A 27666-nucleotide genomic window follows, 5' to 3' on the forward strand; every position below is an offset into this window, starting at 1 on the left:
AATGTCTCTGCTTCTGAATATGCTATCCAGGCTGGTCATAACTTTTCTTCCAAGGAGTAAGCGTCTTTTAATTTCATGGCTGCAGTCCTCTGTTGCAAACGTCATGGGAAAGAGACTCTGAATTCCAGCACCCCATTTATGGTCTCCTCTCATAAATTCATTCTCCCTGATGCAATTCTTGGCTTAATGCATCACTTACCCTCTGAACTGTTTTCCACATATCTGAAGGCACTGACATGAGGGTCTTTAATTGTAAGCTCCTGGGAGGTGGGGACATTGCCTGTTTCTCTTTATTATCTGGTCTAAAATACTGACCCTGACAGTGGCATAAGATGGGTGGGATGGGGGTGTGCGGGAGGGAGGTCCCAGTAGGAGAGGATATGTATACGTGCAGTTAATTCTATTTGCTGTACAGTATTGTAAAGCAACTATATCCCAATTAAAAAAAATACTGACCATGACCTTGAGTAAAAGCCACCTTATGATGAACAAGATAAATACAAAGATTCACATAACTTTAGGACTTGGCTGAAAAAATCACCAATTCTGAGGACATTTTGAGGACATCAGCTCGAAATGGTATTTAGTCATCTGACGGGACAGAGATGAAGGAAATTCTATTTACTAGGAAATATTTTTTGAATGACCTTCCTCAGTGGTCCTCTCAGCCAACAGGATCCCTGCCATATATGGTCACTATAACCATCCTGAGGAAGTCTGTAGAGGCTTTTCAGTGAGGTCCCGATTCATTTGGCTTTAGGACTCCAGTGTTCTTGCCTGGAGAATCCCAGGGACGGGGGAGCCTGGTGGGCTGCCGTCTATGCGGTTGCACAGAGTCGGACACGACTGAAGTGACTTAGCAGCAGCAGCAGCAGCAGCAGCACTCTTCTCTCCTTTCTTTCTCCTTTAAGCTTTATGAACATCAAGAATATTTTTTAAAAAGTCATTTTATTGAAGTGGAGTTGATTTACAATGTTGTATTAATTTCTGCTGTACAGAAGAGTGATTCAGTTATACATACATGTATACCTATATGGAGAAGGAAATGGCAACCCACTCCAGTATTCTTGCCCGGAGAATCCCATGGACGGAGGAGCCTGGTGGGCTACAGTCCACGGGGTAGCAAAGAGTCGGACATGACTGAGCAACTTCACTTTCACGTATATATGTACATATACATTCTTTTCCATGATGGTTTATCACAGGATGTTGAATATAGTTCCCTGTGCTATACAGTAGGACTTTGTTTTTTAGCCATTCTATACATAATAGTCCACACAGCATAGAGATTATCATCAACAATACTGTACTATAAACTTCAAAGTTGCTAAGAGACTAATGGTACTCATATTGCAATACATAAATATATCAAATCAACACACTGTATACCTTAAACAATGTTATATGTGTTATTATACTTCAATAAAAAATGAAGAAAAGTCATGCCTCTGCAGTGGAACCCCAATAAAACCCTGGACAGTGATGCTTGATGGAGCTTCCCAGTAGGCAAACACACAGTTGCCCTGAGAGAGTGATGTGTCCTGATTCCACTGGGAGGGGACAAGGAAATTTGGCATTTGGGACCCTCTAGACCTTGTCCTATGCGGCTCTTCACTGGCAGGTCTGATTTGTATCCCTTACAATAAAATCCTATAATCCTAAGTATCATGCTTTCCTGAATTTCATGAGTCACCCTGGTGAATTCCTGAACCTCAGAGGGTGATGGGAACCCCCAAATTTACAGCCAGCTGGTCAGAAGTGCAGGGTGATTGAGGACCCCCAGGCTTGTGGCTGGTCTCTGAAGGGCGAGTGGTCTTGTTGGGGACGAGTGGAGTCTGCACTAACTCCCAGTGGGTGGGGCCAGAATCACATTTCGGGTTTGCAGCCTCTTTCCCCCACCTTAGCTCCCCCAAGGGACGCTGCTGCCTTGTGAGTGTCACAACCAGAGGCTTTGTCAGTCATAGATGGGCTGTTATTGCGCAGCTGAACACTTGAAGACAGAGGTGTTTGGGGGCTAAAAAACGACCAAGCTCAAGGTTGGTTGGATTTTAGGAATTAAAGTCATTACTTGTGCCCTCTCCTATGTTACCCTCCTCTCTCTCTCTTTTTAAAGTATATCTAGTTCCTATGCTTTGAGTCACTGAAAAATAATCTGGTCGTCCCTTTTGCCACAAGTAAATGAGCACAGAAGTGCTAACTTGAAGATTCGAGAAGTTCTTATTTTGAAAGCAATTTGTTCATCTATTCATTTGTTCTATATCGTGGCATCAACTTTTGGATGAAAGCAGCCACCATAGGACCCCCAAGAAGGGGGTGCTGGGTTTCATTATTTCTAATTCTCACCACAATCCTGCAAGGTAGTTATTACAATTCCCATGTTAGCAACAAGAAAGCTGAGGTTCATACAGATAAATGTTTCCTAAGCCCACACACCATCCACAGGAGCGGGGCAGGTCAGGATTTTTACTTTATCCGAAGTATGAACTTTATTACGTCAATAGCTCCTGAGCCCTGATCCATTTTTCCATGGGTCAGTGGTGAAACAAGGAAAATAAGATTAATGTACATAAATGTTTTATAAAACAAAAGGTATCCTACACTTAAAGGACTGCTCTTTATTCTCCTTGTTTATGCTTTTTGGTATGTTTTTCTTTTTTATTACATAAATGAAGGTTAATGTATTCAGCAATATTTTTAAATATTCTTACTTGATTAAAAAAAAAATCCAGCCCTACTTTTCTTTTTTCTTTACATTTTATGGTTCCTTAAATTCCAAAGTCTGCGAACCACTGCCTCACACTGACCCTAACTGTGAGCCCCAGAGGGAAACTCTGGAAAGGCATACAGGCCTGCACTCTCCTCCACATCAGATTCTTACTATCTTAGTATGCAGTGTGCCTGGGAGCATGCAGGCTCCCATGGCGGGCTGCACAGAACCAGATGCTGGCTCCATCACCGGGTTCCACCAGGGATGTGCTGAACCGGAGAATCTGCATTTCTAACGTGATACTCAAGATTTCCAAGTGATGCCGTCAATCTCAGACTACACTTTGAGAAGCCCTGGCTTATGCCTGCCACATCATTTCTGTTCACCTTGTCAGGGACTAGCTCAGATCTATGAATATAAACCAACAGAGTGTGGGGTGGGGAGGGAAGAGGGCACAGAGAAGGTTTGTCCTTCATGATAAAAGAGTTACAAGAGGAGAAACTCCCTTCCTTCTTTGGAATGTGGCTGCATGAAGATGCGCTACTTGGAGGTGCTGCAGCCAGCACGTGACCAGTGGAGTCCAGGAGCCTGAGGACTTCCAGAGAAGTAACTGCATTTAATCTGGAGCTCAAAGTGAAGCTGAACAGAAAGATGATTGTTTCCATGCTTCTGAATACAATCTGGTGAGACCACAGCTGTTGAACTCAGGGTCACAGGGCAGCGCTACTCCCTAAAATATAGTGTGTGTGTGTGTGTGTGTGTGTGTGTGTGTGTGTGTATTTGACAAAGCCAATTGAATGCTGGAGGCAGCTCAGTATCATAGCATTCATTAGTTTATATAACATTTTATTCACCTCTGAAAGGCAAGCGAAAAGGCAGTTTTCTGGTCACACCTCTCTGATTATGTTATAGATATACTATTAAATGAAATGGAGAACTGGAGTCATTTGGAGGATTAGTACAATCCAACATACCTTTGTATGAATCCACTGATAGTCTCTCTGTTTTAAAAATCACTGAGTCTATTACAAGAGTTAAGGAAGGTTAATCAATAATTTTTATAATACTGATATCCGGCTAGCTTTAATTTAGCAATGCATCCATCAACAGTTTAAAATGTAAGATTCACTGTACTTAGATTGGGAGTTTGAGATTGCCATGTACACACAGCTATATTTAAAACACATAACCAAACAACAAGGACCTACTGTGTAGCACAGGGAACTCTGCTCAATACTCTGTAACAATCGAAATGGGAAAATAACATGAAAAAGAACAGATACAGGTATATGTATAACTGAGTCACTTTATACCTGAAGCTAAGACAATATTGTTAATCAACTGTATTATGATATAAAATAAAAATTTTTTAAAAAGAATCACTGTATTCATCTAAGCCACTGTCAAAGGAAGTCACGTGAGATTTTAAAATCCTCTTCTCCTCAAGGAAAATGTTGTGACCAGTTTTGAACTGGCAGTTAGGTGTTTCTGGAACCAGGCAGTTCTCCTGGGAATGATCTCAGATGGTTGGTATTCCAGCAGCCCTGGTTAGACACACGTTCTCCTGAGCCTTGCAGAGAAGCAAAGAATGCAACTGAATGCCCCAAAATGTCCATCCCGCTCTGGGCTACAAAATCTGGCTAGCGCACCATATCCCCTGGAAAGGATACAGCCCTTAGTGGGAAATAACAGTTAATGCAAGAACTTGTAAGAACTTGAGGCCATGAGTAATGAGCTGGGAAACTAATCACTAACTTGTTTACGAGGAATCATGCTTGCCTTCAGTTCTTACCCTACCACATTTCACAGTCAATATGATCCATTTGTATAAAACTAGGCTTCAAGATTATTTCAGTGTAAAGTATTATAGATACGGTCATTTACAACAGACTGGGTTGCAACCATCAAAATCTTCCCCAGAGTGACGAGCACTTAGCAAGCTTTGACATAGTTGGAAGTTACAACTGCACTCACTCATCTAGATGGTTATCAGTACTTGGCATGGATACATTTCCACTTACATCCCGTCTGTCCTCTGTGTGTGTGTGCGTATTCAGTCGTTTGGTCGTGTCTGACTCTTTGCGGCCGCACGGACTCTAGCCATACTCCTCTATCCATGGAATTTTCCCAGGCAAGAATACTGGAGTGGGTTGCCATTTCCTACTCCAGGGGATCTTCCTGACCCAGGGATCAAACCTACATCTCCTGTGTCTCCTGCAATGGCAGTCAGATTCTTTACCACTAGCACCACTTAGGAAGCCCCCTCTGTCCCCTACGACCTTGTCATATGAGTGGTATATGACACTGGGAGGATTAGACGTGATAACCACTGTGCATAAAAGGCTCGGGGGACCATGTGTCAGGAAGCCTAAAAGGTTAAGCAATTAAGACATTTTTGACCGACACTCAACCCCATCCCTTGTCAAGGGAACTTGCACTGCACTCTAGAAATACTCCATAAAGCCCTGTACAGAGTTGCAAGGAAGACCAAATTACTAGGAATAATTACACCACAAATTATGTAGCATTTCCCCAGAGGCTGAGGTAGTTAACAATTCCATTTTACAAAGAGGTAGCAAAGGAAGAGGCTTGCCCAGGTTACCATAGCTACTGAGTGGTCCAGTTTGGGCACTGGATGGCCCAAGATGTGCGAAGTCTTCTGAGCATGTTACATGTTCTAATTCATTGAATCCTAATCATAGCTCCATAAGTTCTAAAATTAATGTATAGATAAAATTGGCAGGAAGATTGGAGGCAGTTTTGATTCCCGGGTTACAGATAAGGAAGCTGAAGCTTAAAGAGGCTGGACATTTGGCCAAGGTAATGGAGCTACTAAGCATCAGGTTGGTGACTCCGGGACCTTGACTGATTTAAATTCTGGCCAGGTTTTGAAGCTGGGCTGTCTGGCCCTTGAATCTGTGCTGTCAGTGTATCGGTGATAAGCTGCTCTTCCCCAGAGCCATACAGCCTAATTCTGAATCGGGTATCTACTCTTTCCCTGCTGTGCCACCCTGAATAAGTTACTTAACTTCTCTATGCTGAAATTTCCTCATCTGAAAAATGGGAAGAATGACGGGGTTAATTATCATCTGATGATTCAGCACATATGGAACACTTAGAACAATTTGGCACAGAAAGAAGTACTCAGTTAGCTACACTGATGATGAATCACTAAGCCATAAAATTTCCCAAAGCATTAAAAATTGGCTTTGGGAATTAAAGCTTGAATTGTATTGAACTGTCTGGGAATGTGTTCATTTGCATAAAGTAAAGGATACTTATATTTTTTATCAGCTGGATTCTATCTAGTGATTTCTAAACCCTGAGGGCTCTGCTGAGACCCCTCAAGTGAATCCCTGTCAGGGGTAACGGACAAGCCAGAGGGTTCAAATTATCTCCATTTACATGACACTTAGACTACAGTATAGTATAAACAGAAATTTTAAAATCAAAGTTGATCTACAGTATTATATTAAGTTCAGGTGTATAACATAGTGATTCGGTATTTTAATAGAATGGCTACCATCAAAAATACAATAAATAACAACTGTTGGCAAGGATGTGGAGAAAGGCAACCACTAGTACCACCGCTGGTGGGAATGTAAGTTGGTGCATTCACTGTGCAAAACAGTAGAGTCCTCAGAAACCTAAAACCAGAACTACCATGTGATCCAGCAGCTCCTTGCCTGGGCATATAGCTGAAGAAAATGAAAATACCAATTTGAAGCAATATATGTACTCTAATATTCAGAGCAGTATCACTTACAATTGCTAAGATAATGGAAGCAACTTCAGTGGCCATCAACAGATGAATGGGTAAACAAGTTGTGATACACACACACACACACACACACACTGGAATATTACTCAGCCATAAAAAAGAATGAAAATGTTGCCATTTGCAACAACATGGATGGACCCACAGTATTATATGTTGTGCAGTAAGTCAGACAGAGAAAGACAAATACTGTAGGTTTTCACTTATATGTGAAACCTAAAAGATAAAGCAAATGAAACATAAACTTTATATATATATAATTTAGGACACAGAAACACTGTGCGACTTGATATATTATAGTCCTCAGAACCAAACCTGCAATATCTCTGCGTCTGCTGGTACCCAGCAGGTGGCTTGATGCATGAGATGGGGGCTTTGGCAAGATCTGGAAATCTTCTGTGTTGCTTTGATAACTAAATTGTTGGTTTTTCACTTGGCAAGTGAGCAAACTGGCCAGTAGAGAGATTCAAGGGCTCTGGGGCAGGGCTCCAGGGGTGGGAGAGACAGGGAAGAGCACAGAGCAGCCGAGAGTTTCCCAGACCTCTGATCCCTTCACCACCTCTTCCCCTTCTCCCTCCCTCCCCTCCATCTCTGGGCAGAATGGGACAAGTTGCAGCAGAGGCTGCCAGAATGCACAGCTCTGTCTCCCCAGATCTTCCTGCAGCCCCTCCTTATAAAGGGAAAATGGGGTGCCCTTGGTATAACTGCACAGAGAAAGCGGTGCTGTTACAGCCAGTGGAGAACACACAGCCCATTGTAGAAGTAAGAATACCCCGGATGTGCAAAAAGTCGCCCAGCCCACCTCTAGACATGACCTGCTGCTGCAAAGGGAGGCACACTGACATCTCTGCAGGGAAAGATGAATAACAGAGCTTTACCAAATGAGCAAGTGCAATTCAAGTTGAGCAATGAGCCAAAAATTAATGTGAGTTGTTGGTAAAAAACAGAAAACACCCAGATTTGTTAACACCCAGGTTCCCGTGAAGCCGTCCTTTCCAGATGGCCGGCTTTCTTTCCATCTCCACACTCTCCTGGGCTGGGGGTGCACACACGTGTGTGTGTTTTCTGTATATCTTTCCCCTCAGTTCAGTTCAGTCGCTCAGTCATGTCTGACTCTTTGCGACTCCATGAATCGCAGCACGCCAGGCCTCCCTGTCCATCACCAACTCCCAGAGTTCACTCAGACTCATGTCCATCGAGTCAGTGATGCCATCCAGCCATCTCATCCTCTGTCGTCCCCTTCTCCTCCTGCCCACAATTCCTCCCAGCATCAGAGTCTTTTCCAATGAGTCAACTCTTCGCATGAGGTAGCCAAAGTACTGGAGTTTCAGTTTTAGCATCATTCCTTCCAAAGAACACCCAGGACTGATCTCCTTTAGAATGGACTGGTTGGATCTCCTTGCAGTCCAAGGGACTCTCAAGAGTCTTTTCCAATACCATGGCTCAAAAGCATCAGTTCTTCGGCGCTCAGCTTTCTTCACAGTCCAACTCTCACATCCATATATGACCACTGGGAAAACTATAGCCTTGGCTAGACAGACCTTTGTTGGCAAAGTAATGTCTCTGCTTTTTAATATGCTATGTATCTTTCCCCTAGTGACACAATTATTCACATTTTGCTGACCTGCATTGGGTGTTAAGCTCATTTCTGCCCCTCACCTTTCTCACCCATCTTGGGCAGAAAGGCTACACCAGAGAGCCCGCAGTCCCCACCTGTCTCCCAAGGCTCCTTTCTGCCAGCACTGCTTTGGGTTACTTTGGAGAATTTGTGGAAATGATTTTGTAAAAGGATCAACAAAACAAATAACTCAGCAGTAGCACACACACACACAAAACAAAGCCACAAAAACCAACCTTCTAGAGGGTCATTTCTGGGAGGTAAGGTGTCGCACTTTCTTCCTCTCCTGAAATTCCCTTTCTTGCCCTCCACACAGTTTGAACCCCACAAAACTGTCTTTTCAGTAGGACATAATCAGCCAACACTGGCCATTTCAAAGTATTCCAAGTGATATGCTTAAAAACTGGTTAAAATTAACATCAAGGGAGAATGGTGTACGGAAATGGAGGGCTGGAGTGGAAGGAGGGTAAGCGGGGGAAGGAACCAAAGAAGGGGATGTTGCTAAGGAACCAGAGCCTGGACCTCAACTGCCTGGAACCTGGTCTTTCCTCCTTGCCCTGAGCTGGCTGCTCCCAGAGTTGTATGTGCCTGTATGCTGGGGTGTGTGTATTGGGTATGGCCCCTGGATGACTGCACAACCAGCTGAATCCTGACACTCCTCTGTCACAGCCCCACAGGGAGACTGGGGTTTGCTTTGGTTATCAAGCAGAGCACAGCTCCCCAAGTTTTCCATAAAGGCCCTCCATGCAAAAAGGAGAATGTTAAGGTTCCTCCCTCCTCTCGCCAGAGGCGGAAACTCCTGAGCTGCTTGTGGTCCCCAAGGGTATACTTTAAGAACTATTTCTTATTCCTCCAAGCCACTAATTTTGATTCCACTTAGAGTGACCATTACATACCATTATGTCCTCCGTCTGTGATCTATACTTTAACATCTATTTGCTTCGCAATGTGCCTTTAAGATGTTAAATATTATCAGCCACCCCCAGGGGCTGGGAAGACATCTGTTTGGCTCATTTGGGGGCATGCCGAGCTTTGCAGCCAGAAGCTTAATAAATGATGATGGCCATCGCAGTGACTCTTGAGGTCAGCCCACAGCACTGCTGCCTGACCCCCCTGGCTCTTGTTTTATGAGGCGGCCTGGGGGCCTGGGAGGTCCCAGACAGAAGGTCCAGAACACCCAGGGCCCTCGATCTGCTCCCAGCTCTGCACAGGGCTTCCCACCCCCGTCTGAGACTGTACCTCCTGGTGACTTCAGCCCAGACAGGAGCAGATGGCCCGGCCGGCTCTCACTTCAGTAGATGGGCCAGCTAGCGAAGCAGACCACCCTTCTCGGCTGAGAAGATATGGAATCAACTCTGTATATTTCTTTTCTCGGCAAAGTGCGTTTTGGGGAAATTCTTGGCTTCCTTGATAGAAAATAATCCTTTGCATTTTTATAGAAGAACATGATAAACCATGGAAGTCGCTAAGGATGGGGGTGAGGGTGAATATGAACGTGTGTGTGCGCACAGAGGAAACTCAGGGCTCGTTCATTTATCCCATGCAACACTATTAGACTTCCAGATTTCTGAAAAAGTCATGTACAGGTTGCATTTTTCAAGCCCATTATAGGTAAGAATATTACTTTGCCTTCAATGCTGCTTTATTCAGAGGCTATATAAATTTACTTTATCTTTAAGCCGGTATCACTAGCATCTTTGTCAGGCAGAGGAAAGTGATGAGAATCCAAGAATTATTAAATCTGCTGCTAAGTTTCTCTCATACCTGATACCCTCAGGCTTAGACAAGATGTTGAAACTCTTTATCATGTGTCAGATCTGTGTATCTTGACTTTATCGATTAGAAACTGAGTTCAAAGAAACGAAACAACCCCAGGAAGCCCATGTTCAGTTCTCGATCTGAGATGAGCTTTGTTTTTTAAACTTTTATTTATTTATTTGCAGCGGTGCTGGGTCTTTGTTGCTTCATGAGCTTTTCTTCAGTTGAGGCAAGCGGGGGCTACTGTCTGGTCGGGGTACACAGGCTTCTCATCATAGTGGTTTCTCTTGAGCAGGACAGGCTCTAGGGTGCATGGGCTTCCACAGCTGTGGCACGTGGGCTCAGCAGTTGCAGCTCCAGGCTCAAGAGCACAGGCTCACTAGCTGTGGCACACAGGCTTAGCTGCTCTGCAGCAGGTGGAATCTTCCTGGACCAGGGATTGAACCTGTGTCTCCTGCATTGGCGGCAGATTCTTTACCACTGAGCATCACCAGGGAAGCCGTGAGAGGAGGTTTGAAGTCTTTAACTCTAGTCACTTATGAAGCTGGTGTTGGGGCCAACATGGCAGCCACATATCACATGAATCATCTCACAAGTCTGATATTAATCATATATATTTCTTACTTGTGCAATGAAAGAGAATAGGCTGAAATGTCAGAGGAGCAGTGTTCCAGCTGCATATACTACTCTGTGACCCTTGAGCAAGTTAATCAACCTGTCTGAATGTCTGTTTCTCCACCTGAGTTATCATCTTATTTACATAGTTAATGTGAAGATTAAATAAGATATACTCCAGGGAAACTCTGTAAAGTGCCATCATTATTATAGAGGTCATTCAATAGGAAATTTGGATAACCTTAAACAAGTCTATTAAGTTTATAATTTTTCTCTTGCTTAAATGGTCTACTCTTTATCCTTCAGAGATAGCTGCCCAACAGAAATGTCATGGAAACCTAATAGGAAATTTCCATGTTTTTTAGTTAGCCACATGAAATAAGGAACAAGAAATAGGTGAGATTAATTTTAATTATGTATTGTCTTTCATCTCACCATAGCCCAATAATATTTCAACACGGAATTGCTGATATAAAAATCATTAATTAGATTTTTTTAAAAATGTAGTCTTCAGAATTTGGTGCATGTTTTACAGTCACAGTCCATCTTAATTGGGACTGGCCACATTTCAAGGGCTCCAACTGTACCCCACAGTGTAGCTTTAAATCTCTCTTGATGTTTCTGTCACACTGGTTTTATCAGGATTAGGGACACTATGTAATACACAAGAACAGTCCAGCTACTATCTTTAATTCTCTTGAAAACACACTGACTTGTTTAAGTTTGCTCCATTTCTCAGAATCACAGGACACTTCATTCCTCTATTTTAACGGAAGTAAATAGTTATAAATATGATGCCAATGGCCACTTAGAGATGGGGTCAGAGAAGAGAGACAGTAATCTTAGGATTCACCCCGCGTCACTGGGGAGCTCCCTCTGTGGCAGGGGATGGAGAAGACTCTGGTGTGCTCTCTCATCAAAGGGAGGAAATTCTGCCATGAGCATAATACCCACTCATGCAAAGAACCGGGAAAGACCTTGACAAAAGGCATCTCTGGAAGTAGAAGGTACACATCCGTTTTTCTCTCATTGGCTTGTCTTCCTGGAAGACAAGCTCTCACACAGTATCATAAGCCTCAAGAGACCCTAATAAGGGAGGACCACACCTCAGCCATTCCAATCTAGTGAGAATCTATTGTATTTTTAAGAAACCCAAAAGAAAGAGCCCAGAATCTTCCCATTAACGGCTTTCAGTCCTCCACCCACTGACCCTCACTGTCGGGAAATTCCTCTCCATCTTATTGAAATGATTCTCACTAAGAGTAAAGCTCATTTCTCTTTCTTTGCTTCCAAAATGTTCCCTTAAATACACATTCAGATCAGAAAAAAGTGGAGAAAGTCATTTTAAAGGAATAACTATATGAAGGCCAGATGCAAGAAGTTCAGTTTAATACAAAACAAGCATGGCACCTTCCTATCTGGTTATAGAAATATCAAAAGGTTGGTTGAGAAAAGTCCATGATGGTGGCCTCTTGTATTTTGATGCAGGCTTTTTCAAATACATTTCTAAAAGGTTGAAACAATTTGGTGCAATGGAGAAAATGCCATTGACTCTGTTGAATGGGAGTGCGATGTGGCTGGACAAAGTTCACACAATGATGACCAAGGCTGAAGGGTTGACTTGTTACTAAATCACATCTTTGTGTCACAGCATGGTTCCGGCTGTCCGTAAGTTCCAGCATCACACGGTCATGTTGTGGGTGTCAGAAACCTGCCTGTGGATTGAGGGATGAGCCTTCTGAATATTAATATCCCTGTATGTGAATTCTTGACCTCTGTTCTTTTCCTGTACACGTAATGTGGGATTGACTCAACACCATCAGGAACTTGGAAGTGCAGATTCCACTTGGCCATCTCAAAAGGGTTTTGTAATAAACCTTTAATGTGGGGATTATGGCCATTTTGCTCTGTAACCCTTAGAAGGGAAATGCTTCCATCACAGTGGCCAGGTCTGCACAGGTGCAGGAAATAATCTCTGTAGTTGTCCGATTACCAGCATCCTTCTGATACAAAGCAATTCTGGTTAGATGTTGATTCTTAGTTAGCCCAGTGTTCTACAACTTCTGTTGGAAACTGTGCTGCTTCTGAAGGTCTGTGGTCTAGCCTTAGATGAATCTCTTACCCTAATCTTTAGTGGCTGAAAGGCTGGACCTCCCATGTCTGTTGCTATTATCAATGTCCTTCATTCTTTCATCCTTGTGTGTAAACCTGTTTTCATCTTTGTGAGAGATGACCATTTCCTCCAAACTTGCCTCTCCATCTTATAAGCCCTGTGAGGTGAGCGTAGGAAACATCCACCCTTCCCCACCAGATCAAAAGATTAGGAAGGGTACTGCTCAGTCTACAGCTTATTACAAATATTCTGGAACTGTTCTTAACAATGGCAAAAACTTTAGCGTTTAATATGCATAATACTGGTGACTAAACAACTTACAAGGTTCTCATTCTATGAAGCTGCTAAAAAAAGAAGGGTTCCAAGTCAAAATATTTATATGCTATTAAAAACTTAGAGATGGGTCCCAATGAATTCGAGAATAGGGAATCCCCTAAACCTTCTGTCAAAAGAGTACAGTCCTGGACTACAGTAGTTTATAGGATACAAACAAAAGTCATATATTTAAGTTGGCTTTTGTCCATCCTTGTTTCTCCAAGTTCTGTTGAAACTCATATTGTAATAATATATGAGAGTTTAGAATCATTTCTTCTTCATTTTTTTTCCCTGAGGCAAGGAATACAACTTTATTTGGAAAGCCAGCTGACCAAGAAGATAGCAGACTAATGTCTCAAAACAACCATCTTCTTCTTCTTCTTCATATTTTTAAAACTAACTTCATTGGAGTATAGATTTATACCATTATGTATGTTAGTTTCTACTGTACAGCAAAGTGAAATCAGTTATACATATATCCATTCTTTTTAAGATTCTTTTCCCATATAGGTCACTGAAAGTGAAAGTGTTAGCTGCTCAGTTGTGTCTGACTCTGTGACCCAATGGACTGTAGCCCGCCAAACTCCTCTGTCCGTGGAATTCTCCTCTCAAAGATACTGGAGTGGTTTGCCATTCCTTTCTCCAGGGGATCTTCCCAACACAGGGACTGAACCTGGGTCTCCTGCATCACAGGCAGATTTTCCTTTACCATCTAAGCCATTAAGGAAGACCCATATAGATCATTACAGAGTATTCGTTCAGCAGAGTTTCCTGTGCTATACAGTAGATCCTCATTCAGTTCAGTTCAGTTCAGTCGCTCAGTTGTGTCCAACTCTTTGCAACCCCATGAACCACAGCACACCAGGCCTCCCTGTCCATCACCAGCTCTGGGAGTCCACCCAAACCCATGTCCATTGAGTCAGTGATGCCATTCAACCATCTCATCCTCTGTCGTCCCCTTCTCCTCGTGCCCTCAATCCTTCCCAGCATCAGGGTCTTTTCCAATGAGTCAGCTCTTGGTATCAGGTGGCCAAAGTATTGGAGTTTCAGCTTGAACATCAGTCCTTCCAATGAACCCCCAGGACTGAGCTCCTCTAGAATGGACTGATTAGATCTCCTTGCAGTCCAAGGGACTCTCAAGAGTCTTCTCCAACACCACAGTTCAGAAGCATCAATTCTTCGGTGCTCAGCTTTCTTCACAGTCCAACTCTCACATGCATACATGACCACTGGAAAAACCATAGCTTTGACTAGACAGACCTTTTTTGGCAGAGTAATGTCTCTGCTTTTGAATATGCTGTCTAGGTTGGTCACAACTTTCCTTCCAAGGAGTAAGCGTCTTTTAATCTCATGGCTTCAATCTGCAGTGATTTTGGAGCCCAGAAAAATAAAGTCAGCCACTGTTTCCCTCTCTATTTGCCATGAAGTGATGGGACCGGAGGATCCATATTAGCTCCCCATTTTATATATAGCAGTTTGTATATGTCAATCCCAACCTCCCAATTTATCCCTTCCCTCTTTGGTAACCAGAAGTTTGTTTTCCACATCTGTGACTGTATTTCTGGTTTTCTAGATAAGTTCATCAGTAACATGATTTTTTTTTTTTTAGATTCTACATACAAGTGATATCATATGATATTTGTCTTTCTCTGACTTATTTTACTCAGTATGACAGTCTCCATCCATGTCACTGCAAATGGCGTCATTTTGTTCTTTTTTATGGCTGAGTAACATTCCTTTGTATATATGTACAACATCTTTATCCATTTGTTTGTCAATGGACATTTAGGTTGCTTCCACCTTTTTTTTTTGGTGCTAAACTCAAAGCAATTGGTTCTATGGTCCTTGGGGGAGGTACTGCCAGAGTATCTTAGGATTTGCCCATTTTTTCATTCACAAGGATTTATTTAGTGACCTATGTGCCAGGCCCTGGGCTGGGTGCTGGGGCTACACAGTGATCATGACACAGATCCGGCCCTCACACTGTTGATGGCTCTGGGAAATGCCAAGTAAACAGGCCATGGCAGTGAGTCGTGATGAGTTGTGACAGTAAGAGGGAAAGCTCAGGGGCAAAGGGTGAAAGTTAATGTCTTGGAGCAGGACTGTCAGCAGGGGGTCTTCCCAGGACAGACACTCCCCCGCCCCCTGCCCCGACCATGTCCTCTGCCTGCCTCTTATTTGTAGAAGAATGTTAGCCTGATCCAAATTCCAGAAAATAAATTAAATCACACAAGTGAGAAAATACAGAAACAAAGGAAATAAGCAAGACAAAATAACAATAGCTCAGCCGTTAAACAATGTCAAGGACCTAAAGACCATAGATAATATTCTGAGCCATAGCCTTCGAGTTGCTCTGTAGACACTAACCCACCCCCTGACCAGGTGGAAGAAGTTAACTCTGTGCTGACCACAAACACAAAGACCCCAGGCTGGCTGGAACCAGAAAGCTGATGACGCTGACGTCCCATTTACCTCACTACAAACCAATCTGAAGAAAGTCCACACATTGACCACAACCTCTCCATGTGTTTAAAAGCCATTCCCTGAAAACCCCTGGGGTGTTCAGGCCTTTCAAGCATTAGCTGCCTGGACTCCTATCTTGGTGAGTGAAAGTTGCTCAGTCATGTCTGGCTCTTGGCGACCCAATGGACTAAACAGTCTATGGAATTCTCCAGGCCAGAATACTGGAGTGGGTAGCCTTTCCCTTCTCCAGGGGATCTTCCCAACCGAGGGATTGAAGCCAGGTCTCCTGCATTGCAGGCGAATTCTTTACCAGCTGAGCCACAGGGAAGCCCTTAGCACCTGCAATAATGCTGCACTTCACTTCACCACAATCTTGTTTCAGCAACCAGCTTTACTGTGTATGGGTGAGCAGACCCAAGTCTGGTTGGGTAACGGTAAGAGCCATTCCTGGGGGACAAGGAAAGTCTTACAGGGAAAAGTGTCTTCGAATCTGGGAACTGAAAGCTTAACAGAAACCATCCAGGGACAGAGGTGAGGACATGGGAAGGAGTGTTCCAGGAAGAGGGAATAACATTTGAAGCACGTTCTGAAAAGCGATGGGAAGAGTGTGAACTTCTCTTATTCAGTCCAATTCAACATTTTCTTGATGGTAAACGATTGAAAACGCCCTTTCCAAAACTGCTGCACATCAGTAAATGCATCTCTTTTCAGTGACTTGAGACTGCTTCAAATGCCCCCAACCATACTTCCCCAGAGCAAATCAGCCAACCGACTGTCATTTCACTGCCACTGAGGTGTCATTTCCTGTTTAAGAGGGTAGTTGCTTTCTAAGCCTCTAAGAGCTGATATTAAAAACCATCTAAAACACACCAGACCACTCATCTCTCAGCATCTCAAGTTGACTCTTAACCATTTAGAGCTCCAAGTGCTTTATTAGTTTGTGATGCTGGTAACTGAAGAGATCTTGCTCACTTTATAGTCTTATCCACTGCCCCACCCTCCATTCCAAGCCAAAGTTTCAACTCTTAATAAGCCTGTGGTCTTCCGAATCTAGTCTAACAAGGACATAATCCAAAACATGGGAGAACAGTACAAGGGTAGATAAATTAATCAAAACATTTAGTAGTAATAGTAAAAATGTGATAGTGGAAAAATTGTAAAGAAACCTTCAATGGACCTAAATGAGTAAGTGACTCAATACTAATGGAATATCCATTTCTGGAATTTATGAAGCTATTCACAAAGATGACAATTTTCAGTAACTTGGAAAAGGCTAACGAAAGACAACATTAAGTGAAAAAAGAAACTACAGAGAATTAGTCACACATGACTGCAACTATGTAAGAAACACAAATATGAAAAGTGCTGGAAAGAAATCTACCAAAATGAGAATAGGAGTTGAACTGTTATTTGTGGTTTTTGAGCTTCTTCCCACAGTTTCTTTCCTACACTGCATTTGTAACACCTTTAAAACTGAAATCTTATTAAAAGTAGTCACTCTTTAAGTTAGCAGTTTGAACATTTTCGAATCTGAGCAGCACGTACATGGGAACATGAGACCTGAGTGCCTCTATGTAAGTCTCCCCACGGGAGCATAGTTTTCCCTCGTGAATGCACATGTGGGCATTGTTTCAACCCACTGAGGGACTGCAGCATCTCCAGGGCAAATATGACGGAAGTTAAGGAGCACTGCCCTCAGAATATGATAGACACTGGAGCATATTAAGCAAATATGGTTAGAAAAGTTGGAGGTGAGTAAGAGATTTGGAATTAAATTCTTTAAATCAAGTTTCCAAACTTCACCATTCTTTAGGGCTTTGAGTAAAACAATGATACGTTATTTTTTGAAGCTGAACAAAAGCTAGGGTCCATTTCTAACAGACTAATTCTAATGCCTGGATTCTAATGCCTGTTCTGACTTCTCTGCCATGGATAAGTTCTTTGTTTGGGGATAAATGATTTTCTATGTCAACTTACAGACAATCAACAGTGATGGCAATGATGACCTCTGGGAAGGAATTGGAGTTACTGAGCCTTTAGAGAGAAGACAGAGCCAGGAGACTGCTCTTCTTTCGTCACACCTATGAAGGCTTGACTTGAAAATAATGAACTGTTTTCTGTAACTCGAGCAAGGAAGATGACAAAATCAGTCTTGCAGCAAGAGTTCTCTAGGTTATACTATAGCCAACTCCTTCCATTCAGAAAGATTAGCTAATGGCAGTTGTGGAATTTCCTTTTCTAGAGATTTGTAACAATAGGTTTGATCTATATCTGGCCTTGAATGCCTTAGGGGTTCTGTTCAAATAAGCAGAATGAACAAAAACAGCGTGCAAGCATGTGCGCTTGCACACACACACACACACACACACAAACACCACAGTGTGCCCCAATCTTCTCTCAGAGATTTTAATAGAGATTTTTAAATGATTTATTTTCTTACCCACCCTTCAGCTGAATCAATATCTGAACTGCATCAGTCGCAGAAAAAACTTAGAAAGTTGGGCAAGAGTCATTTACCTGAACTAGGAGTTCCAGCTTCCGGTCATCAAGAAGATGTACTTGACATCGACGGCCCTCCGTCATCTAAGAAGAAAGACAAATGATGGTCACTAAGAGTCTAGTGGCCTTTCACAAGGTTAGAGGGTCCCCATGCTGGATGCCAGCAGGCACATTCCTCTGGGCAAAACCTCCCCTGGGAGCTGGAGACTATAAGGCCAAGAAACGGCAGGACCGGTTCATTCGTTCATTCAAAAATATTTATTGAACATTTTCTATGCGCCAGGTACTATTTTGGGAGCTGGTGCATAGTGGCACACAAGACTAGGTCCCTGTTCTCATGGAGGTTACATCCTTACGGGGGAGATGTGAAATAAACTAGCAAATGCATATGTAACATAATATCAGGTGGTAATAGTTCTTCCTTCTTGAGTCACTCTTCAATAATTTTATCACTGTGCATTAGGGTCACAGTTCAGTATCTGGTCTCTGCCACCTCCCAACTCGTTCCCCTATTTGATCACAGGGAGCAAACGACCACCCCACTGGCAACTGAACTTGATTTCCGTGTTAATCATACCCTCTCCTCATGTATGACTCTAGTCCCTACAGAGCTATCACTTATGTTACAGGAACCCTGGAGATAAAAGCTCACAGCTGAACTTGACCTCTCACCCTTGTGCCTTTCACCAATAACATATCTCTACAATAGAAAGAGCACCTTGGCAGGCAGCAGGAGACCAAGCCAAGTCTTAACCCCGCTGGTTATTGGCTGCAGGACTTTGAACAAGCCTCTGTTCATCTCTGCACCCCGATCTCAGGTATTAAAACGAGTAGGTGGGCCCACTGGGAGCAATGGTAAATGTTTAACAACCAGCTTTCTGGAAGGAAAAAGCTTTCAGAATGCTTCCAAATTTGTAGCATTTGCGGGAGCCCTGGCATCATCCTCAAAGGAAATCCTCTGAAGACCAAGCTTTCTGGGAGATGTTAGACAGCCACCATTCTAACAAGACTCTTGCCACTCCAAGAAGCCTCACCACGTCTGATTTCAAGCAACTGTCAGGACAACACGCAGAGTGTTTCTGATAGACAGAGACAAAACACACCACCTTCAGGTAGAATGATGCTTGGAGAGGGCAGGGAAGCTCCGTGCCTTCCCCCATAACTTCCCTATGCGGTTCTTCTATCGGGGTGTTCCTGGGTTTCATCCTTTTATAATAAACCAGTGGGGCTTTCCAGGTGGCTCAGTGGTAAGAACAACAACAATAAACCAGGAATCTAGTAAGTAGAAACAAAACAAGAAAAACCTAATACATACCGCTTCAAGAATGGAGATACTAGCAAAGGCCAGTAAAATAATTAGGATGTGTTGATTTATTTAGTTGTTATAGTATGTATTAACTTTGTTTTAACATAACTTATTTAACTGTAAGTTTATATAATTAGTGTTAATAATGGCTATGTTTTACAACTGGAGCACAGAATTCCTGGAAAGATAACAACTATGCTCACAAGTGAATGCGAGCCACCCCAACACAGCTGCCTGGACCAGAAGACTCTGAGATTCCTTCCAGCCTTTGGCTTTACATATGGCTGCAGACCCCGCTGAAGCCACCTTCTCTTTCCCCAGCTACCAGCCATGTCATGCAGACCCAAAGGAAAGATGAACATGGACTGACTCCAGCCTCGCCTCACTTCATGGGCATCACAGTACATTCTCAGGAGCGCTTTCTCCAGGAAACACAGAGAAGGCAGCCTCTTCTCTCCTTGCCCAACCTGGCTCCTTCCCTCACCACTGGCATGTGTGAAGCTCTTGTCTGTTCCTACCAGAGAATTCTTTCTCCTTCCTTCAAAGAAGCCAACCAAGTCATAGTATTATTCATGCTTCCATCAAGTCATATTATCACTCATAGTTATTCATAAGAGTATGATTCAGCCATAAGAAAGGAAATCTAGCCATTTATGACAATGTGGATGGACTTGTAAAGCATTCTGCTAAGTAAAATAAGTCAGACAGAAAAAAAATACAGTATGATCTCACTTATATGTAGAATCTAAAATAAACCAATGAAACCAAAAAGTCATGAACTGCTAGAGACTGAGAACTTGGTGGTGGTTGCCAGAAACAGGAAAATGGGGGTGGGGGGTAGAAATTGGGTGAAGCTGGTCAAAGAGCACAAGCTTCCAGTTAAAATAAATAAGACCTGGGCATGTACTGTACAGTCTGCTGACTATAATGAATAATACAATATTGTATATTTGATAGTTGCTAAGATAGCAGATATCAAAAGTTCTCATCACAAGAAAAAAATTTTGACACTTATATAGATGTTAACTAGACTTATTCTGGTGATCGCTTAACAACATATACAGATATCAAATTATGCTGCATGCCTGAATATAATCTTATAAGCCAACTACATCTCAATTTTTTAAACAGGAAAACTTTTACAAAGTGAATAAAAAACTTGGCTGGAAAAAAAAAATCCATCAGCTTCATTTCAATCATTGCCCAATCTAAGTTCAAAGAAAGCTACTATAATTTTATATTATGCTAAAATATACCAAAATGTATAAATGATTCTTTTAACAAAAAAGAGCACCCAAAATGTTCACATTTCAATAGGGCAGCTGACAGCAACTGCACAGGCATTTCGGATAACATTTTAGATATTTAGCAATTCAGTTCTTATTAGGACGAACTCAAGGTCAACAGGGAGGGAGTTCTAGGAAGGCGAGTGCTACAACCATCTTGAATATTATTTTGGAATTCCTTTAAAAACATTTATTAATATTAATTGTTTGAGAAAATTTTCTGAAGGGTGGGGAAAACATTTTTTAATTTTTAAATTTAATTTAGTTGGCAGATAATTGCTTTACAATGTTGTATTGGTTTCCGCCATACAACAGTGTGAATCAATCATAAGTATACCTACATCGCCTCTCTCCTGAACCTCTCTCCCTCCCTCCCTATCCCTCTAGGCTGTCACACAGCACCAGGTTGAGTTCCTTGTATTATACAGCAACTTCAAAGCTAAGGACAATTTTAAGAATTTTAAGAAATTCTGTTTGTCCTCTCCATATATAAAACACAAAGTTTTGAACTTCTTTTAATTGTAAACAGTTAAGGGTATAAACATGTTCTTGAGTTGCTTACTCACATTCTAATAAGTTGTATAAAAACCAAGGAAAGTTGGTATCCAAGAGACATTACTATATCAAATAAAGTTCTACTCATGGCCATAAAGAAGAGGTAGCCATATTATTTTTCTCAAAATATTTCCAAACTTGCAAAGTGTGACGTGACCCTGAATTCATACCCATACCTAAAGTCTGAGACTCTCATACCTGAGTCTCATTTTCATCTGAAACATACAATTCCATTCCCTGCATCTCATCTTATCTGCTCAGACATTTAAAGAAGTAGCTGTACATTCAGATGTTAAGATCTACCCAAGGATCTTCCAACTTCATTCTTCCTTTAAACAAAATCTCACAACTAAATCTTGGGGGATTTACACGCACACTCCCTATTCTAATAGGAAATTTGGTTCCCTGGTGGCTCAGACGGTAAAGCGTCTGCCTGCAATGTGGGAGACCCGGGTTCGATCCCTGGGTCAGGAAGATCCCCCAGATAGGGAAATGGCAACCCACTCCAGTACTCTTGCCTGGAAAATTCCATGGACAGAGGAGCCTGGTGGGCTACAGTCCATGGGGCTGCAAAGTGTTAGACACAACCAAGCAACTTCACTTTCCCTTTTGGAAGGCAAATTGCCTCTGAGAAAAATCTGCACAGAGAAGTGAGTCTAAACAGAAACTCAACTTTGAATCATCATGTTTTTGAAAGCACAACTTTCTTTTGACAGCACAGCTGTGGCTTTTTTTCCCCCTCAGAAAGGAGACCTGTTTGTTGTTCCACATGGATGGGAAATAGGAGCATCCTGCTTTCATCATCAGCTGAGAAAAGGTTTGCCATCCTGGGTGTGTGTAGAGAGAGAGTGGCTGGACATCTGTAGCTTTGTCTGGCTTCCCAGGCACAGTGAAATTTTCTTCTGAATACTAACAATTGCAAATTAATACTGCTTTCCTTGTTCTCATTTTCAGCTGCTCGGGCACAACTGGAGGGCTGGCATTACCCTCAAAGGAAATCCTTTCGGAGAACAAGGCTTCTTGCAGATGTCAGCTGGCTACCTCTCCAGCCATGAATCGACTTGTTACAGAACAATTCTATACCAAGCAGACGCCTGCCAAGTGCACTGTGATGCCAAAGGATACACAGAATAGTGTTATTTTGGAAATAAGGTGCCCGCTCCATTTATCCAACTTTGCTGTTAAGACACACAGTGAATCACGAAAACTGCACACAAACATGGAAATGCATGTATGATACAAGCTTAAGCAAACAGCAGGATATGAAATGTGTACTATAAAGGTAGCCAATAAAATTGTGGGAATTAAGAGGCAAAAATAAATAATTGATGTGCCAGGGTAGTAGGGTTATGGGTGGTCCTCCACCTTCACCCAAATTCGACCTCACATCTTTTTTTCTTTTTTCAGTTAAAAAATGTAAAAAAGAAACTTTATCTGGAAAAATGAAGGACTCTGCTTGAGGTCAGCTATAGGAAATGGAGCTTGAGAGGCTTCCTTCTCAGCAAATTCATTTTACATTGCCTGTGAGATATTCAAATTAATTTTTAATTAGAGTTTGGTTGATTTACAATGTTGTATTAGTTTCTAATGTACAGCAAAGAAAATCAGCCATACACACATCTAGCCTCTTCTAGACTCCATTCCCATATAGCTCATTACAGAGCACGAATGGTGTTCCCTGTGCTGTACAGTAGGTCTTTATTAGTTACCTATTTTACATGTAATAGTGTGCAGACATGAATCCCAACCTCCCAATTTATCTCTCTCTGCCCCGTAGTAACCGTAAGTTTGTTTTCTACATCTGTGACTCAATTTCTGTATTGTAAATAAGTTCATTTGTACCAATTTTCTATGACTTTAACATACCAAGTCATACTAATTAATGTACTAATGAGAATTACCATGGTCACAGACATTAGAACTCTTAAGACTGGCGGTCTCCCACCTTCTCTCCCTGCAGGAGGGCTTGACTGTGGCCAGAAGGGGTCCAGGGCACACAGAATGTGAAATGGGGGATTAGAAGTATCTGTGTTTGAGGGCCTCCATCCACCAGAGCCTGACATATTCCTGATGGCAGAGGGGGTCTGTCCCAGTATGACAGAGGGGTCCCCTCTGCAAGGTGTTACTGAAAAACAACTACCTAATCAGTGATGACAAACTCCCCCGAAAGGCTGATTTTGAAGAGCTTCACATGAAGAAGTACCAGGTACTGAGTTCATCATGTGAAAACATGTTCCGTTAGGAATATTTTCTCTTCAAATTCAAAACGAAGTAAACCCAGATTCAATATCTTCTCATTATCACCTCTTCCTCTACCTAACAGCCCCTCTCCCTCTCTGAGTCATTTCTTGGATGTCCGCTCTGCCCTATTCTTGTCACTTTTCAAGTAATGTGTCTACTATGCTATGCACACCACAAAGAAATAACCCTAGTCCCCCTGTTAATAATATTTTCATAGAAAACTAATGATATTGTGCCAAAGACGGTAGGGTAACAGATCTTGAACTCAGAAAAACATACACTTTTAAAAAACTGAAATAAATTAACACATGTTACCACGATATTTCCTGAGATTAAATCATACTGGAACTGTTACCACTAAGACACTGGGGGCTGAGGAGAGTGTAGGGACGGGGAGGAGAGCCAGGTTCACAATTATCACATGACTACTCGTTCTGTGCCTAGTAAGTTACCACGTTGCAATTCACATTCATTCTAGAGAGAATACTTTATGGAGCGATAAAATAAGAAATATTAAAGACTCATTGGAATTGCATGAAACAAAGAATTAACATTTCCAAGGCACACTTAGGAACACTATCAATACTCCTCCAAACACCCTGATATCTCATCCTTTAGGACATTATACTTCCTTGGCAGTTCAGTGGTTAACGCTTCACCTAGGGGTGTGGGTTCAGTGTCTGGTTGGGGAACTAAGATCCCACATGCCACAGGGCCAAAAAACCAAAACATGAATCAGAAGCAATACTGTAACAAATTCAGTAAGGAACGGGGCATCCTGAGGATGCCGGAAGCATGACAGCAGCACCACACAATCTGCCCTCTGACCCAGGCCCCTCTGCGGCTCAGAAGGAAATTCCAGATTCATGACGACGAGCTCCCAGGGCAACGCATTGTTGGAGCATCTGCTCTTTGGGTCACCTCAACGTGTCACATCCCTTCAGTTTCCTCTGCAGACAAATGAAGACCAGGGACTCACCTAAGCACCAGAAAGTCTCAGGATCCCAGAATCTCCAGAATCATGAAGCTGTCATACCCAGGAGACGAATAAACACAGCACACCCACAGCGGCCTCGAGAAAGTCAACCCCACAGTAAATAAGTTCACAGAAAGGATATTAAACAAATGAAAAGTTGTTTAAAGTATTCATCGTTGGGACTTCCTTGGAGGTCCAGTGGTTAAGGATTCACCTGCCAATGCAGGCGACATGGGTTCGATCCTGGTCCAGGAAGATCACATACCATGAGGCAACTGAGCCCGTGGCCACAGAGAAGCCACCGCAATGAGCATGCCACACACCACAATGCTGCAACTAGAGTCCTTGTTCCCTGCAACTAGAGAAAGCCCACACACAGCAACAAACACCCAGCACAGCCAGAAATAAATAATTAATTTTTTTAAAAAAGCTGTTAAAAAATATTCATCCATCTGCTACCCACATCTAACCTGTGCCATGGAAATATCATATATAATAAACTATTGTAATATCATAATATAGTAAAAGTGCATGAGGAGCCTCTGCCCACAACCTTTAAGAAAAATTGAAAAGTATATTGTCCTTTTTATTATAATTTTTCCTCTGTCTGATTTATCTCAAGGTTACCATTTTTGTTTTTAAGTGACATCATATTAAAATCAAGAAGCTAATGGAAAGAAAGAAGATGCCAGGTACTAGACAGCAGAAGCCCAATTCAGGGATAATAACCTTGTCCTGACTTTGCTCCATGACTTCTGGCAAATTAGTTCACCTCTGTCTTTACTACAAGTCTCTGAAGTACAGAAGGACACACACAGGCGTGTCCTTGAGGTTCTTGGCTGTGGAATACAGTTGGAACGGATAAATCCCAGATGAAAATGATTAAATGTGTGTCTTTATTAGAAACAAATTCACGTGGCAATGCAATGTAATAGGAACTGAAACAGCCTAGCATTCTTCAAAGCTTCAAGTGTGCATTTGATGAGGTCATGAGTGTAGTCAGTGGTTCACTGGAGGATCTTTGAAAGCAAATTGTGGTGGTGGTGATGCTGCTGTCTGGGTCTCTCTGCCTCCAGCAAAAGGAAACTGGGTTTTCTCTGGTAACGCAGGAAGAGAAGTAATGGAGTTGTGGAGCACTAACGGCTGGGGACAACAGAGAGCTGCCATGGCCCAATGCGTCATAGGGAAGAAGAAATCTGATTCCATATTGGATCTGTTTCTTTTTCTTTAACCTTTGTATTCTACTGCTTGAAAGAATGCTGCCTACAGTCTGAAATATACAGGACACCCCATTCTCAAGGCTCTGACCTTTAAAGGTATAACTTTTCTATTCATACAGAGATTAAAAAGTTGCAAAATAGAGAAGAACATTTATCTTGTTGGAGGTTTATAGGAATACTGTGACCAGAACTATGGTGACAGCTGCAAGACCAAAGGATTCCAACACCAGGAAGTTGGCCACAACCAACCACACCCCATCTCCTTCAGTAAAAAAGAAGCCTGAATTCTAATTAAAGCAAGCTGGTTCTTTTGGACATGAGTCCACCATCTCTTTGATCTGCTGGCTTTCTGAATAAAGGCTGTTCGTTGCTCCAACAACTCATCTTTCAATTTATTAGACTGTCATGCAGTGAACAGTACAAGCTCTGACTTGGCAACAAGTGGACGATTTTAGTCTCCAATTCTGCTTCCCTGCAGACCACTGCTGTGTGTGATCAACCCACGAGTCCTTCTGGACCATCATTTCAATCCTCTCCAGATGGGGCTGCAGGTGAGAGGGTCAAAAAATTCATTATCAATCTTGGGATATAAAGTGGAGATAATGAGGGACAGACTTAGAAAGTCAAAGGAGAGGACAGCCAGTCCTCTGATAGGCTCATGTGATCCCAGTGAGGAGGAGCTCCCAGCCAGACCTCTGTTGTAGGATGTAGGGAAGGAGGGGACTTTTTTCTCTTCCAGCAAGACACTGCAATCTGAGGACAAGCTATAGACATGGAGGTCAGGCAGGTGTGTCTCAGATCCAGAAGGTCAAGGCCTAAGAGGGGAATTTCAGTCCAGGGCTAGAGTGTGACAATCAGACTCTCCTGTCTGAGAGCCAACTACATAGTCAGGATGAAAAGGACACTGGGAAAGCCACACGCATGGGCCCGGTTTATGCACCACAGACACCTGCTTAGTGAAAGAAAGTGAAAATGAAAGTCGCTAAGTTGTGTCCAACTCTGCGATACCATGGACTATACTGTCCATGGAATCTTCCAAGCCAGAATACTGGAGTGAGTGGCCGTTCCTTTCTCCAGGGGATCTTCCCAATCCAGGGATCGAACCCAGGTCTCCCGCATTGCAGGTAAATTCTTTACCAGCTGAACCACCAGGGAAGCCCAGACACCTGCTAAGTGACCACGGAATATTGACGATACTACAGTTCGGTTAACAGACATGAATGGAAGTGCAGGTGAGGCGTCCAGTTCCTAGAAGGCAGCAGTGCTTTCTGAATTACATTCTAACCAGCTGGACACTGAAAGAAGAGTGACCTGGTCATCACACTTGGCTCCCACTGCTGCCAGAGCGTCTTCTGAAGACAATGATTTTCTTGACCAACATTTTGAGTACATTAGCAATATCTCAATTGGCTAATGCAATCCAAAATACACCTATCAACACATATTCACCTCAGTCACAGCACATCTACAGGCAAGCTTTTGCTTTCTACCCAAAAAAGTTGTCTCCACACAACTTTGGTTCTGCAAGCAGAACAACTGAAGTCTTTGAAGATCCATGGAGACTCCACGCTACTTGACGTTGTATTATTATGATCATTATTTGGAGAGGGCTGGGCAAAAGGAATAGCGCTTTCTCATAAGTGAAGGTGAGCTGGGGGTTTCGACATGAGAGGGAATCCTGGGAAGTCTGGACAGAGGATGTCTGGGAAAAGAGCTGGGGATGTGCAGACAGCAGGATGCTGAGCAGATCTGGACAGAAGGCCTCGGGGAATGAAGGCCCAAGAACTAGATTCCCGAGGAGGTTGTAAAGCATCTCTTGTCGATTACACACCGTTGCCGCCACTTGTGAGAGACTAGTGCCTGAGTGCTGGATCATGAGCCCTCTGAGATCTGGCCTCATCTCACCAGACCTGGTTTCTTTTCCAAATGCTCTCCTTCCTCCCTAACCCCATGCCCGCAATTCCAAGACCAGTCCAAGTCCAGGACTCAACTGCCCTGGACTGCTAAGTTCTGTTCCTCTGGGGGCCACCCTTGCTTCCAGGTCCAGCCCATGCCATCTCTTTGGCCTGGAACCACTTTCTCTTTCCTCATGTCCCCAAAGGACAATCCCTGCCTGCCTGCTCCAGACTGCACACAGAGCCAGGGGCTGGAGACACAGCAGTGACTAAAGGAAGCTTCATCTTGTTTCTCGGAGGTCACTAGCTTAAGGAAAAAAA

At 42.8% G+C, this 27666-nt stretch overlaps 1 protein-coding gene across 1 annotated transcript in view; it reads right to left on the reverse strand.

The window, feature by feature from the left end:
• FRMD4A (FERM domain containing 4A) overlaps window positions 1–27666 on the reverse strand; it is a 325528-nt gene that overhangs the window by 202704 nt on the left and 95158 nt on the right. The window contains exon 2 of the mRNA XM_052650658.1: window positions 17885–17950. Coding sequence (XP_052506618.1) covers window positions 17885–17950 — 66 coding nt within the window. The remainder of the gene's footprint in view (window positions 1–17884; window positions 17951–27666) is intronic.

Source organism: Budorcas taxicolor, chromosome 13 (genome assembly GCF_023091745.1).
Source record: "Budorcas taxicolor isolate Tak-1 chromosome 13, Takin1.1, whole genome shotgun sequence".
Taxonomy (NCBI): domain Eukaryota; kingdom Metazoa; phylum Chordata; class Mammalia; order Artiodactyla; family Bovidae; genus Budorcas; species Budorcas taxicolor.